The sequence below is a fragment of the Nicotiana sylvestris genome, chromosome 3, assembly GCF_000393655.2.
Source record: "Nicotiana sylvestris chromosome 3, ASM39365v2, whole genome shotgun sequence".
Lineage (NCBI taxonomy): Eukaryota > Viridiplantae > Streptophyta > Magnoliopsida > Solanales > Solanaceae > Nicotiana > Nicotiana sylvestris.
In genome coordinates, this window is record NC_091059.1 from 87,705,586 (window position 1) to 87,720,701 (window position 15,116).

Here is a 15,116-nt window from a genome sequence, read left to right on the forward strand (position 1 = left end):
ATAAAGTAACAGCAATATAAGAGATATAAGAAATATGAGAATATGTAAGGTATTAATACACAGAAGATAAAGCCCATCATCAGTAGTTGATCAATAACATCCTAAGACTAATTCCTAACTGGCTAGTCTCACTCTAGTGCGCTGTAAAAAAGACATCACAATTTCCCCTAACCTACAACCTTAATGCTCGATCTCCACAATTCCCTGTTTAGGGCCATGTCCTCAGTAACCCTAAGTCGCGCCATATCCTGCCTGATCACCTCTCCCCAATACTTCTTAGGTCTCCCTCTACCTCTCCTCGTACCCACCACCGCCAGTCGTTCACACCTTCTCACCGGTGCATCAGTGTTCCTCCTCTGAATGTGCCCGAACCATCTGAGTCTTGCTTCCCGCATCTTGTCCTCCATGGGGGCCACACCCACCTTCTCTCGAATATCTTCATTTCTAATCTTATCCTTCCTTGTATGCCCGCACATCCACCTCAACATCCTCATCTCTGCAACTTTCATCCTCTGGATGTGTGAGATCTTCACCGGCCAACACTCGGTCCCATACAACATAGCAGGCCTAACCACTGCCCTATAAAATTTACCTTTCAGTAACAGTGGCACTTTCTTGTCACACAGGACTCCCGTCGCTAACCTCCATTTCATCCACCCCACCCCTATACGGTGTGTGACATCCTCGTCGATCTCCCCGGACCCCTGAATAAACGACCCCAGGTACTTGAAACTACCCCTCTTAGGGATGACTTGAGAATCAAGCCTCACTTCCACTCCCGCTTCCGTCGGCTCTGCCCCAAATTTGCACTCAAGGTATTCCGTCTTCGTCCTGCTCAACCTGAAACCTTTGGACTCAAGGGTATGTCTCCAAACCTCTAACCTCTCGCTGACGCCGCGTCGTGTCTCGTCGATTAGGACTATGTCATCAACAAATAGCATGCACCATGGCACCTCCCCCTGAATATGATGCGTTATAGCATCCATCACCAGGGCAAATAGGAAAGGGCTGAACGCAGACCCTTGGTGCAACCCCGTAATAACCGGAAAATAATCTGAATCGCCTCCTGCTGTCCTAACCCGAGTCTTAGCTCCATCATACATGTCCTTAATCGCCCTAATGTAGGCAACCGGGACCCCTTTAGCCTCTAAGCATCTCCATAAGACCTCCCTAGGAACCCTGTCGTACGCTTTCTCTAGATCGATAAACACCATGTGGAGATCCTTCTTCTTATCCCTGTATTGTTCCACCATCCTCCTAATAAGGTGGATAGCTTCTGTGGTAGATCGCCCCGGCATGAACCCGAACTGGTTGTCTGAAATAGACACCGTCCTTCGCACTCTCATTTCTACCACTCTCTCCCAGACTTTCATGGTATGACTTAGTAATTTAATACCCCTATAGTTGTTACAGATCTGGATATCGCCTTTGTTCTTATACAACGGGACCATTGTACTCCACCTCCACTCTTCGGGCATCCTATTAGTCTTGGATATAACATTAAGCAACTTAGTAAGCCATTCCAAGCCTGCTCTACCCACACACCTCCAAAGCTCAACCGGAATTTCATCTGGTCCGGTAGCTCTGCCCCTTCTCATCTTACGCATTGCCTCCATGACCTCATCGACCTCAATGTCCCGACAATCACTTAGTTCATGGGGGCTGTCGGCGTTCCTCAATTCACCTAGTACAATATCCTGATCCCCTTCCTCATTTAGAAGTTTATGAAAGTAGGTCTGCCATCTCCTCTTTATCTGGTCATCCCCCAACAAAACTTTGTCGTCCTCATCTTTTATGCACCTCACTTGGTCCAAATCCCGAGCCGTCCTCTCTCTCACCTTAGCGAGTCGGAGTAACTTCTTCTCCCCGCCTTTGTTCCCTAGTTCCTCATACAAACGAGCAAAAGCTGCCGTCTTTGCCTCCGTCACTGCCATCTTTTCCTCCTTCCTAGCTACCTTATATCTCGCAATGTTCGCTCTCTTCTCCTCCTCTCCAGTGCTCCCCACTAACCGCAGGTAAGCCACCTTCTTCGCTTCCACTTTACCTTGTACAACTGCATTCCACCACCAGTTTCCTTTGTGGCCACCGGTGCGGCCTTTTGATACCCCTAACACCTCTCTCGCCGCCTTCCTTATATAGTCCGTCGTCGTCGACCACATAGTGTTTGCGTCCCCACTACTTCTCCAAGCTCCCATTGCCGACAACCTTCCTTCCAACTCCTGGGCTTTAACCTTAGTCAAGGCGCCCCACCTAATCCTCGGGCGGCCTCGTACTGACCTCTGTTTCCTTCTTATCATAATACTAACGTCCATCACCAAGAGCCTATGTTGCGTTGCAAGGGTCTCACCTGGGATAACTTTGCAATCCTCGCACAACCTTCTGTCGCATCTCCTGAGGAGGAGATAGTCAATTTGAGTCTTCGCCACCGAACTTTGGTAAGTAACCAAATGCTCCTCTCGCTTCGGAAAACTCGAGTTTGCAATCACTAGATCGAATGCCTTGGCAAAATCCAGCAGTGAGATGCCCCCTCCATTCCGTTCCCCGAAACCAAAGCCGCCATGCACCTCAGTATAACCACCTGCAGATGACCCAATATGGCCATTGAAATCCCCTCCTATGAATAACCTCTCGGAAGGCGGAATACTACGAACAATGTCATCCAACCCTTCCCAAAAACGCCTTTTAATCTCCTCATCACAACCTACTTGCGATGCGTACGCGCTAACGACGTTTAAAGTACACTCACCCACCACCAATTTAACAGTCATTAGTCTATCATTCACACGCCTGACCTCTACCACCGACTCCCTAAGATGGCTATCTACTAGGATACCCACTCCATTCTTACCCCTCACGACTCCAGAGTACCACAACTTATACCCATCCGCGTTTCTCGCCCTCGATCCGACCCACCTAGTCTCCTGGACACACGCTATATTAATCTTCCTCTTCTGAAGGATCTTCGCCAACTCTATAGACTTACTCGTTAGCGAACCTATGTTCCATGACCCGATTCTTAACCTATAGGCTCCCTTGCCCCTTCTACCTCCCCTGCCTCCCGACCCACCCCTGACCCCGGGCCCACTCTTTGCCCCACACTCTGCCCCACCTGAGGACATGCCTTTAATCTATCATCCCAGACTGCCACCACTACACCTACGACAGATCTACAAAAGACTTGCTAGTGCACAACGGACAACGAATCAAACTAGAAGGAAACAAGTGACTACCTGTACACCTATTGAATAATTTAACTATTGTGAACTAAAATAACATCAATTTAGCTAACATCAAAAGGAAAACAGTAGAACGGGAGGTACCAATTCCCGAGAACCAAACCTGTGTTGATTTGCAGCCCTCGATATACTTGCAAGCTCACGCATCGCTTCCCACCTCCCTTTGCTGACACTCGCCCAGGTTGCTCTCCTTTGCTAGTGCTCGTGCGCCCAACTTGTCTCCAACCACATAAAAATAAAAAAATTATGTGACAAATATAGTACTAACAATATAGTACTAACAATCAACGTTATAGCAATTTACACATGCATTTATTAATCTTCTGTATATAGAGAAGTTTTGATTACTAAAGGTATGACAGTTTGACATACAAAAATTAGACACGGGCCCTACCAAAGTAGAAATGGGTTGCCAAAAGTGTATTTGGACTGCTGAGGTTGTAGCTGATCAATGGATCATTGCAAAAGTACAAGCTCCAAAGGACTCAATAAATGGAGTAGATATGGCCTCAACTCAATTCATAATCGCAACTAATTAAATGGGATGTCAACTTATTTTAAAAGATTGGCAAAACTTGGATTATCATAACAGAAGAATTCCTTAATTACATAATTTTTAAATGAAAACCGAAAATAGAATTTATTATGAAATCTATTTATTCATTTTAGAAGACGGTATTGCCACCATCAGGCTCATCTTTGACACAGTCAAGAGGGAGCTTTATAGCCCAAAGATTCAATCACGCGACCAGTAATAACTATTTTGAAAACATGTGAATAAATGGAAGATAGTAGATCGTAGCACGAAGATATATATATAATTAATTAGTCGATGTGACTCAAGCAAAAAGATATAAGAGCAAGCAGGAAGTCATACACAATATATATAGCTAGGACGCATGGAGTTTCCAAAGAAAATTTTGGAATGGCAAGGAAATGCTAAGCTAAAAATTGCACGAGACGTCTTATTTGATCGCTCTCATTTAACCTATACTCATTTTTTAATTTTTTTTAACTTGTACTTACTTTTTAAATAATTTCGACCCCATTTCTCCTCCTCCTCCTCCTCCTCCTCCTCCTCTTCTTCTTCTTCTTCTATTGCTGCTGGTGTTGATAATAGGTGAATTTAACTATAATTAGGCCCTAAATAACCACCTTCTTGTATAGTTTGGATGATAAAAGTGATAACAAAATGCTCTTATCAGTGTTTTTCATGCTTTGCAGGTTATATATGACCAGAGAAGGCTATGAAGTACTTTTGGGATCAAATATGGAGAAAAAGAGGCCGATCGTAAAATTCCGTCAAGTAAACCACACGAAACAGCTCAAGTCAGAACTGAAACAGGACTGCCGCGGTTCCACCGCGACCGCGGCAGAACCGCGGTAGAAGATGGCTGCAGACAAAGTGAGAATCATAGAGCATGTTTGGCCGCGGTTTGACCGCGACCGCGGCAGAACCGCGGCGGAGGCGGAGAACTTCAGGGACTAAAGTGCAAAACACGGGATTTTTAGCCCAAAACCCTATTTTAAACATTAGACTTCGCCCAAGAAAGGCATGTATTGATTTGGAGAGTATTTTGGCAAGAAAAACAAGTGTGAGAGATCACCCAAAACATCATATTTTCTTCTTCTCTTTATTTTTCTTGCAATTTTGATCATGAATATTTTCATAGTTTATTTACCCATTGTCATAAGTAGCTAAATCCTTTGTCTAGGGTTTTGATGAACCTATTGAAGGATGAACTTCTTGATTATGTTAATATAATTTGCCAGTTTAATCTCTATTTGTTCAACTACGTGTTTGTTGTAGTTAATTGACAAGATCCTCAATTAGCTGTGCCTATTTAGTGTGCATAACTCGGGAGAGAGTGCATGTTTAGGTGATTGTTGAACAACACCACTCCCAAAGTATAAGAGGGATCTATAACTGCGGGTTTAAAGGCGAGATTAGGGATAACGAAGCCTTGAGTGCGATCTGAAGTGAGATGTATTAAAAGCCAACTAGCGTAGCTCGGGAGAGTGCATCTAGTAGATTGTTGTGATTACTCAGGAGAGAATTACAATACGCAAAGTGCTCATGATCGGTAGAGAATACTTAGGCGAAATTATAGAAGACATAGAGGGAAGGATTTCGACAATTGGGGAAATCTTAACTCTAGACCTCCTTAATCTTCTCTCCAACCCGTAGTATCTTTAGTTGTTAATCTACTAATTTAATTATTTAATTAATTAGATATAAGAATCTTAATATTTATAACTTAGGAATTGTTAGAGCTTGTCTTCTTAGCAATATTGAACTGTTGTAGCTAAGCCTTAGTTCTCTGTGGGCTTCGACTCCGGACTTGTAAACCGGATTATATTTGCAATGACCGCATTGTCCTTTTATAAGGCATAGTTGGACGTGATCAAATTTTGGCGCCGTTGCCGGGGAGTTAACAGAGTTATCAATTACCATTGATAGAAATACAAAAATTCTTAGTGTAGTCAGTTTTCTCTACACCAAATTTTTTATTGAAATTTTTGACGGTTGTTGACGTGGTTGCACAGGTGTATGCCTAGAAACTCTACGAGGACTGGAGAACTACTTGAAGGACTCTCAGACCCCGAGAAAACATTCCGGATATTGAACCGTGCCAACAAAGACTTCAACAACCTCATCAAACACACAAACTCAAAATTGACATGGGTGACGTAGACAACGTCAACGGAAACGTCAGAGATATGGCACCTCCTGTGCCTGAGGCTGCACTATATGACTGGGTACAACCCACAACTGACAATCTGGCCACTGCTATTATTGTGCCCGCGATACAAGCTGAATCGTTCCAGATCACGAACAACATGCTGCACTTGCTGCAAAACAAGGGACTATTTTCTGGGACACCAGCCGAAGATCCTCAGCAGCACTTGAAAAACTTCCTGTCAATTTGCAAAACTCAAAGGCAACCCAACGTAACTCCAGAAGCAATCAGGCTGTTATTATTTCCATTCTCGGTGACATGAGCTGCTCAGGTCCGGCTAAACTCACTCCTCATAAACTCTATAGAAACTTGGGATGAGTTAGTCAAGCAATTTCACATCAAGTTCCACCCGCCCAACAAAACAGCTCAACAAATTGATGAGATCGTGAGCTTTAAACAGAAACCAATGGAGACACTGCATGAGACGTGGAGCCGGTTTAAAGGAATGTTGGTTATATGTCCACACCATGGTATTCCAGATCAGATGTTGGGACAGTGGTTTTACATGGGACTGTCAGATAGCATGAAGAACATTGTAGATGCCTCAGCTGGTGGGGCATTTTTGAGCAAAACTTGGAGAGAAGGTTAGAGTCTGCTTGAAAAATGGCTCAGAATTTGGGGTGGACGACGAGGAATGCACCTATCACTCTAGTGGTACACTCATTACCTTTTGACCCATCAAATTCCATGGCTGAAAATGTGGCGACCCTCTTGACACAGATGAGCATACTCACCAAAAAGGTGGAGGAATCAGGGTAGAAACAGCAAGTGCACATTGTAGATACTACCAATAGGGGCTTGTGCACATCTTGCATTAGTCAGCCAGTTGGTAATCCTTGGAATGTAGAACATGATCATCATCATCAACACTCTGAAGACATGAACTATGTGTCAAACTATGGAGGCCAGAGACAGGGCAATCAAAACTGGGGTCAGCAAACTCAGCAGCCATACAGACTACCTCAGCCACAGTACAACGCTGGAAGCATGGGAGGTATGAGACCTCCCAACAATATGACACCTTATCCAAGGCCACAGGGGTATAACAATCAGCAGCAAGGGTATCCCCCACCTTAGCAATAACATGGTGGAAGGCAAGAAGATGGGTTCACTAGACTTGAAGTAATGATGCAGTATGTTATTGGGTCCAATGCAAAAATAAATGAAAGAGTAGATGCACATGACGCAGCAATCAAAAATATTGAAGAGCAATTGGGCCAAATTTCAATGTCTCTGAACAATCGTCCTCATGGGACATTACCTGCAGATACCCAAATTAATCCAAAAGTTCAGGGCCCAAAGCAGCTGATGGCGGTGAGTCTTCGTAATGGCAGGGATATAGATGTAGAACAAGAGAGATCTCGAGAAAATATACAGGCTGAGACATTCATTCTAGTGCCCATTGAGTTGGATGAGTCTACGATACTGACAGAGGTGATAGTCCAGCCTGCTCAGGAAGAAAAGAACATTCAGCACGAGACCGAGAAAGTAGCTGAGCCAATTGAAGAGCCAGTAGTTGAAATAGTAGCTGATAAAGAGAAGTCCCAAGTGATTGGGAAGAAGAGACCTCCTGCACCCTTTCCACAGAGGCTGGCCAAACATCAAAAGGAGGAGCAGTATAAAAAGTTCTTTGAAATGCTCAAACAAATCCAGGTAAATATTCCACTGATTGAAGCTTTAAAGGAGATGCCTGGGTACGCAAAAATGATAAAGGACTTGATGTCCCCGAAATTTGATTTTCAAGACTTGGCTACGGTTACACTTACTCAGACCTGTAGTGCAGTGGTGACGAGACCTATTTCTAAAAAGCTGTCTGATCCAGGTAGCTTTACAATTCCATGCACTATTGGGAATTTCGCCTTTGCTAAGGTGCTCTGTGATTTAGGGGCCAGCATTAATCTTATGCCCCTGGATATCTATAAGAGGTTGGTCATTGGGAGAGCTAGACCCACCAAATGTTGTTACAACTGGCCGATAGGACTGTGAAGCATCCATTCGGTATCCTTGATGATGTGCTTATTCAGGTGGGGAAATTTGTGTTCCCTGCAGATTTTGTGATCTTGAATTGCAAAGTGGATGAAGAGATTCCTATAATCTTAGGAAGACCATTCTTGGCCACGGTGAGAGCTCTGATTGACTGTGAGACTGGGGAGCTCAAAATGAGACTCAATGATGAGGAAATAACATTCAATGTGCAGAAGTCTATGAGGCAACCAAACGAGTTCGCCAATTGCTCTCTTATTGATGCCGTGGATGTAATTGTAGAGTCTGATGATGAGGTGTTGACAATTGAGGACCCCCTTGCTGCATGTTTGATGAACTTAGATGAAGTGAATGGTGAGGATTTGGCGGAATGGGTGTTGGCATTGGAAGGTAGAGGGTTCTGGGAGAGAAATCTAGAGTTTGAGCCCTTGCACTTAGAAAAGAGAGAAACTCCTCCAGCTAAGCCATCCATTGAAGAACCACCAAAGCTGGAGTTAAAGCCATTGCCAGCCCACCTCAAGTATATATTTCTGGGACCTGACTCCACATTACCTGTTATTATCTCATCTAGTTTGTTAGTTGTGCAGGTTCAAAAACTTTTACAGGTACTAAAGGAGTGCAAAACTGCCATGGGGTGGACCATGACAGACATCAGGGGGATCAGCCTTGCCTACTGCATGCACAAGATTCTGCTGGAAGAGGGGCACAAACCTTCCAGGGAACATCAGAGGAGGCTGAACCCCAGCATGAAGGAAGTGGTGAAGAAGGAGGTGATAAAGTGGTTGGATGCGGGAATTATTTTCCCAATCTCTGACAGCAGCTGGGTGAGCCCAGTGCAATGTGTTCCTGAAAAGGGTGGCATGACGGTTGTGACAAATGACAACAATGAATTGATCTCAACTAGAACCGTCACAGGCTGGAGAATTTGTATGGACTATCGAAAGTTGAATCTAGGCACCCGGAAAGACCACTTCCCACTTCCCTTCATTGATCAGATGTTGGATAGATTGGCAGGGAGGTCACACTTCTGTTTTCTGGATGGGTAATAAGGGTACAATCAGATCTCCATTGCACCGGAGGACAGAGAGAAGACCTCTTTCACATGCCCGTATGGCATTTATCCCTTTAGACGGATGCCCTTTGGCCTATGCAACGCACCTGCCACATTCCAATGGTGCATGATGGCCATATTCACTAACATGGTTGAGGACATAATGGAGGTGTTCATGGATAACTTCTCAGTGATGGGGAATTCATTTGATGAGTGCCTGATAAATCTAACGCGTGTGCTGAAACGGTGCATCGAGACTAACTTGGTTCTGAACTGGGAGAAGTGCCATTTCATGGTACAAGAAGGCATAGTCTTGGGGCACCGGGTGTCAAGCAAGGGAATAGAGGTGGATCGCGCGAAAGTTGATGTAATAACAAAGCTGCCTCCACCGACTTCAGTCAAAGCCATCAGAAGCTTCCTTGGACATGCCGGTTTTTATCGGAGGTTCATAAAAGACTTCTCCAAAATCGCCAACCCTCTCTATAAGTTGTTAGAAAAAGATCACCCGTTTTTGTTTTCTAATGATTGCAGGGTAGCATTTGAGGAGTTGAAAAAGAGACTAGTCACAGTACCCATCATTGTGTCCCCCAACTGGGAGCAACCGTTCGAACTAATGTGTGATGCCAGTGACTATGCAGTGGGAGCAGTGCTGGGCCAGCGGAAAGACAATTGATGCACCCAATCTACTATGCTAGTAGAACGCTGAGTGGAGCCCAGTTGAACTACACTGTGACTGAAAAGGAGATGTTGGCTGTAGTGTTCGCGTTTGACAAGTTCCGATCCTACCTGATAGGGTCCAAGGTAATTGTATCTACTGACCATGCAGCTCTCAGGTACTTAATAGAAAAGAAAGAATCTAAGCCACGTCTGATTTGTTGGGTGTTGCTATTGCAAGAGTTCGATCTTGAGATTCGTGACCGTAAGGGCACTAAGAATCAAGTCGCTGATCATCTATCATGACTTGAGGGAGCTCAAAATGTAGTTGAGGTTGAGGAAATACTGGAAACTTTTCCAGACGAGCAGCTGCTCGCCACCACTCATTAGGAAGTGCCATGGTATGCAGGCTTTGCTAATTACCTGGCCAGTGGTATAGTTCCTCACGACCTTTCATCGGTCCAAAGGAAAAGATTTTTTCGTGAAAGCCGCCAGTATTACTGGGATGAACCTTATCTGTTTAGATATGCCTTGATAATATGATCCGGAGATGCGTCCCCGAGATAGAGAAATTTTCTATTTTGCAGGCTTGTCACGCATCGGCGTATGGTGGACACTTTGGAGGGGTTAGGACAGCGACAAAGGTGCTAGAGGCTGGATTCTTCTGGCTGACAGTGTTTAAAGATGCTGCAATGAATGTCAGTAGACCAGGAACATTTTCCGATGCCACGAGATGCCCATGAACCCAATTCAAGAGGTGGAAGTGTTTGACGTCTGGGGGATTGACTTCATGGGTCCTTTCGTCAGCTCCTATGGCAATAAGTACATTATTGTTGCTGTAGACTATGTGTCCAAATGGGTGGAAGCTACGGCGTTACCCACCAATGATGCAAAAGTGGTGGTGGGATTTCTAAAGAAGAACATATTCACCCACTTTGGGACACCACGAGCAATTATCAGTGATGGAGGCACTCATTTCTGCAACAGGGCCTTTGAAAAGTTGCTTGCTAAAATGATGTGCGCCACAAGGTGGCTACTCCTTACCACCCGCAAACTAGTGGATAGATTGAAGTGTCCAACAGAGAAATCAAGAGTGTGTTAACCAAAACTGTGAATGCCACAAGAACTGATTGGGTGAGGAAGCTAGATGATGCACTCTGGGATTACAGAACTGCCTTCAAAACTCCAATTGGTATGTCACCATACAAGTTGGTGTTTGGGGAGGCCTGCCACCTGCTAGTGGAACTTGAACATAAAACGTGGTGGGCATTAAAACAGCTGAACTTAGACATGGAAGCTGTGGGCACGTCAAGAGTCATTGAATTGCATGAGCTCGAGGAGTTCAGATATCTTGCTTTTGAGAGCACAAAATTGTACAAGGAGAGAATGAAGAGGCTGCACGTCCAGAACATTGTTGAGAGAAATTTCAAACCCGGGGACATGGTATTGCTATACAACTCAAGACTACGTCTGTTCCCAGGTAAACTTAAGTCACGATGGTCTGGACCATTTCGAGTAGTTGAAGTTTTCCCTTCAGGAGCTGTTGAGATTGCCACAAAGAATGACTCTCGTACATTCAGAGTCAATGGTCAAAGATTGAAGCCATATGTGGGCATGAGCGAGAAAAAGGAAGTGTCTGAGCTGCACTTGACTGAACCACAGAGATCGAGCGAGCCTTAAATGTGCTCATCCTGCGTCATGCCTCGACGTTAAATCAGGCGCTGCGTGGGAGGCAACCCACGAAATTGTTGTAAGTGTAACACATTATATGAAAAAAAATCAAAAAAATCAGACAACTGCCCAGACTGCGGTTCCACCGCGACCGCAGTCAAACCGCGATCAGAGACCCCCTCTGAACTTTGTTCACCGCGTTTCCACCACGATCACGGCAGAACCGCGGCAGACCCCGTCGGGCCCAGGTATGCAGAAATTTTTTAATTCACCCCCCTCTCTAATTCACCTAACCCTACACCCACCCCAAAACAATTATTCCCCCTCCCTATTCAAAATAGAACACCCCCCTCAAATAAAACCCAAATCCTCTCTTCTCTTTCTCTCTCAAATACCTCCTTCACTCCCAAAAAAAACCGCCATTGTTATCTTCTCCACACCTCCTCTCACCACTACCCACCCCTTCCAACCTTCATCAAGTAAGTGTTCTCTTCTTTTTGATTCTATTTCTTCTTCTAATTAGTGCAATTTAGTCTAAACTAGTTTAGTTAAACCCTAGGTAGGAATAGTGTAGATTTTCTTTCAATTTTTGCTTCTTCTCTGTTTTTATTGTTGTATTTGCTTCTTGTGGATTTGTTTGGTGCTAAAATGGTTGGGTCTTTCTTATACTTCGATTGTGGGGGTTGTTTAGATGATTTGGAGGCCTAGAAATAATTTTTGCGGTGTAGTTTGGTGGAGGGCCCTTTTTGGCCGAAAATTTAGGGCTTGTGGTGCTATTTTGAGGCATTTTGTGCCTATCCTAGGTTGTGGTGGTGTTGTATTTGGTGAATGGTGGTGTTATATTTAACGTGAATCACTTGAGGGAGTAAGTGTGAGGTGTTGTATGCCAGAATTTGTAAGAAAGTTGTGGGGCCATTGTGGAGGTTGTAACCTGGAATACCTCACTGGTTGGGGGTTTGACATAGTGTATGAATGGAATAAATGGGGGATATTATTTGGTGCCAGCGGGTGGGGAAGTATGAGTAACCATCCGGCTGGCGCATGCAGGATATATTTGATGGTTCTCTTATATTCTTTGCAGGTCATATGGCTCGTAAGAAGCAAAAGAGATCGACAGACACGTCCCAACAGCCTACATATGATGCCTCACGGTTCGAATCAGAATTGGTAAAGGACGACTTTCATGCCAAGGCCTCAAAGAGCTTCATCCCTGAGATTCCGATTGACAGGGCAGCCCTCCGTGCAGAAAAGGAGGAGATGTATGAGGAAATCCGGCGGAGGGAAATGGAGTTCTTATTTGATGAACCTGAAACGGTGAACAGTATGCTTGTAAGAGAGTTCTATGCGAACTGACCATCACATACGTTGCGGGAGGTGACTATGCGGGGCAAATGGGTAGATGCCTCTATTGAAACTATTCAACAGGTGTTGCGGCTGCCCCGGTTTACTGGTGACGTCGACTATTACCAGGACGCACCAGGAGTCACTTGGGATATTATGACTGATGCACTCTGCGCAGGGGGCAACCAATCTGGATACGTGACCATATCACCCTGAACTCCAATTCATTCACCCATTTGGCTAAGTGTTGGCTCACTGTCATTTGCAGCCGGTTCTTGCCCTCAGGCAACACGACTGACGTGAACTTCCAAAGAGCCCTCTTGACGTGGTGATTCATCACAAATAAAGATTTTGATGCGGCAAGATTTATTGGTGATGAAATGATCATACGATCCCCGCTGAGGTCAAAGGGATTCTACTTCCCCTCCCTGGTGACTACATTGTGCCTGCTGAAGAATGTCCCCACCTATCCTACTGATGGAGCGTTTCCCCCTAAAGCAGCTTTCAAAGCTTTGGGCATCAGAGTGGGAAGGAGTGCACGCACCGCCATTCAGATCGATGATGAGGATGATGACTTAGTTCCCATGGCACCATCCAGGAGATCCTATGACAGTGCCGGACTCTCTCGGCACCCCCATGCTGGGGCAGGCTTATCCAGATCATAGTCCACCCAACCTATGTTGCGTACTATGGAGGAAGAGGTCGCGGATCTCCGCACCTCGGCGGAGGGTCTACACACGCATATGGATGCCATGTCTCAGCGGCAGGCCAGGTTTGAGAGCCGTTTTATGTCCTAGTTCCGTGCTTTGGGGAGAGCTTGCCATGTGGACCCCAGCACCGTCTTCGACTCTGATTGAGGCTCAGGGAAGTCTTCTTACCCTTCTGCTCGTTATTTTTGATATGACATGGGGACATGCCATAATTTTTAAGTGTGAGGTGGGAGACTTGCTCGGGTAATGTATTGTAGTGTATATAGATATGGTGTATGTTGTAGTATTTGATTGGTGTTGTTGTGTATAATTGACTGTACTCACAATAGAAGTAACTGACTTGGCCCAATGACGGACACTTGTCGACGGGTCTCTTGAGGGTCAAATTTGGATTTAAAAAAAATGTAGAGGACTCTTCCTGAGGACGGACCACTTGGACAGTACTCTTGAGGGAAGTAGTCCATGTAGTTTCTTTATTTTATTTTCTTTTTTAGGTAGTGTAGTAATTACCCCTTGGTTTTTCTTTAAACCACGGTTCTTTTCAAAGGGCTTTTCTTGAACCGGGTTAGGTAGATTTTTCGTTTGTAGTTTTAGGACCAAATGGGTGAAGGCTAGAATGCAACCCTTGATGTACACACCTGAGAATAACAAAAACGAACATGAGGGTGCGACGTCTAGGCTCGTTTATAGACTCGTAAATCTATGCCTTAATTTTGCACATCTTGTCTTGCTTGAACGCTCATATGAGTGTGTTGATAAACTGATTCGGAATGAGTTACATGCCAAGTGTGTGTGAGCTATTACTTGTATTCTGTGCTTGCATGTGATACCTGGAACTTGCCCTGTGTGTTTGCAAAGCGAAATAGAAGCTGTTTGGTTTTAGAGATGATTGAGGCATTTCTTTGTGTAGCTTGTATATTTGTGAATCCACATGTATATATTGCCATAGTTAACCCCTTTGAGCCTGAAGCCTGTTCTTTGATAACCCTATAATGACCTATATCCCTATGTTTGAATAGTTTGACTGTTTGAACTTGTACCTCCTAGAAGCACTTGAATTACTAAAGAACATACAAAAGTTAAAGTGTGGGGTGGTAAGGAAGTAGGAAAAAGGGGAATCAGGAAAGAAATACTTGAATGGTGCAATGGATTTGTAAAAGTCTCAAAAAAAAAAACAGTTGCACCTAAAGAAAAGTGGGGGTCACCTATGAACTAAAATGTGGAAGAACGAGTGGGCTGAGCATGGAAATTAAAATAAAAGGAAGTGTGTAGTAAAAGTGCTTAGGGAGGTTAGTCACTATATCCAAATATATCCTACCCGTCCCTTAGCCTACATTACAACCAAATAAAGACCTCTTGATCTTTGACTGAATAGCTCGATTAGTAGAGTACTACACTAGGGGCAAGCTTATGGTGTGTCTGTGTGGCATGTGAATGTTCTTTGCTGAGAGTGAGTAAATTTTTCCTATCGTTGGTTCCTTGTTGCTTGAATTTTATGTGTGTGGAACTTCTCCCAGAATTATGATGTGAGGGCATGTGACTCAGGAAGAAAAAGTGAGTTTTCACCTCTGTTAGAGTAACTAGAGTGAGCATGAGTGTGTCATGGTGTTAGAGTCTTCATCTGAGGCGTGACTGTTGCAGTGCTTAGGTTGTTCCTTTATAATGGCGGGTGTGGCATAAAAAAAAATTGGGTAATGCATCGAACGATTAGGCCTAGAAGTGTGGTTTA

At 44.5% G+C, this 15,116-nt stretch overlaps 2 protein-coding genes across 2 annotated transcripts; both read left to right on the plus strand.

The window, feature by feature from the left end:
* The first annotated feature begins 7,105 nt into the window (after positions 1-7,105).
* Positions 7,106-9,684, plus strand: LOC138887632 (uncharacterized). Its single transcript, XM_070169399.1, has 4 exons — positions 7,106-7,846; positions 8,002-8,718; positions 9,022-9,455; positions 9,543-9,684. Exons 1-4 carry the CDS (start codon positions 7,106-7,108, stop codon positions 9,682-9,684), a joined length of 2,034 nt encoding a protein of 677 aa, XP_070025500.1.
* A 720-nt stretch (positions 9,685-10,404) lies between these two features.
* LOC138887633 (uncharacterized) lies at positions 10,405-11,345 on the plus strand. Its single transcript, XM_070169400.1, has 2 exons — positions 10,405-10,694; positions 10,790-11,345. The coding sequence occupies exons 1-2, from the start codon at positions 10,405-10,407 to the stop codon at positions 11,343-11,345; spliced, it is 846 nt and encodes a 281-aa protein (XP_070025501.1).
* The last annotated feature ends 3,771 nt before the right edge of the window (positions 11,346-15,116 follow it).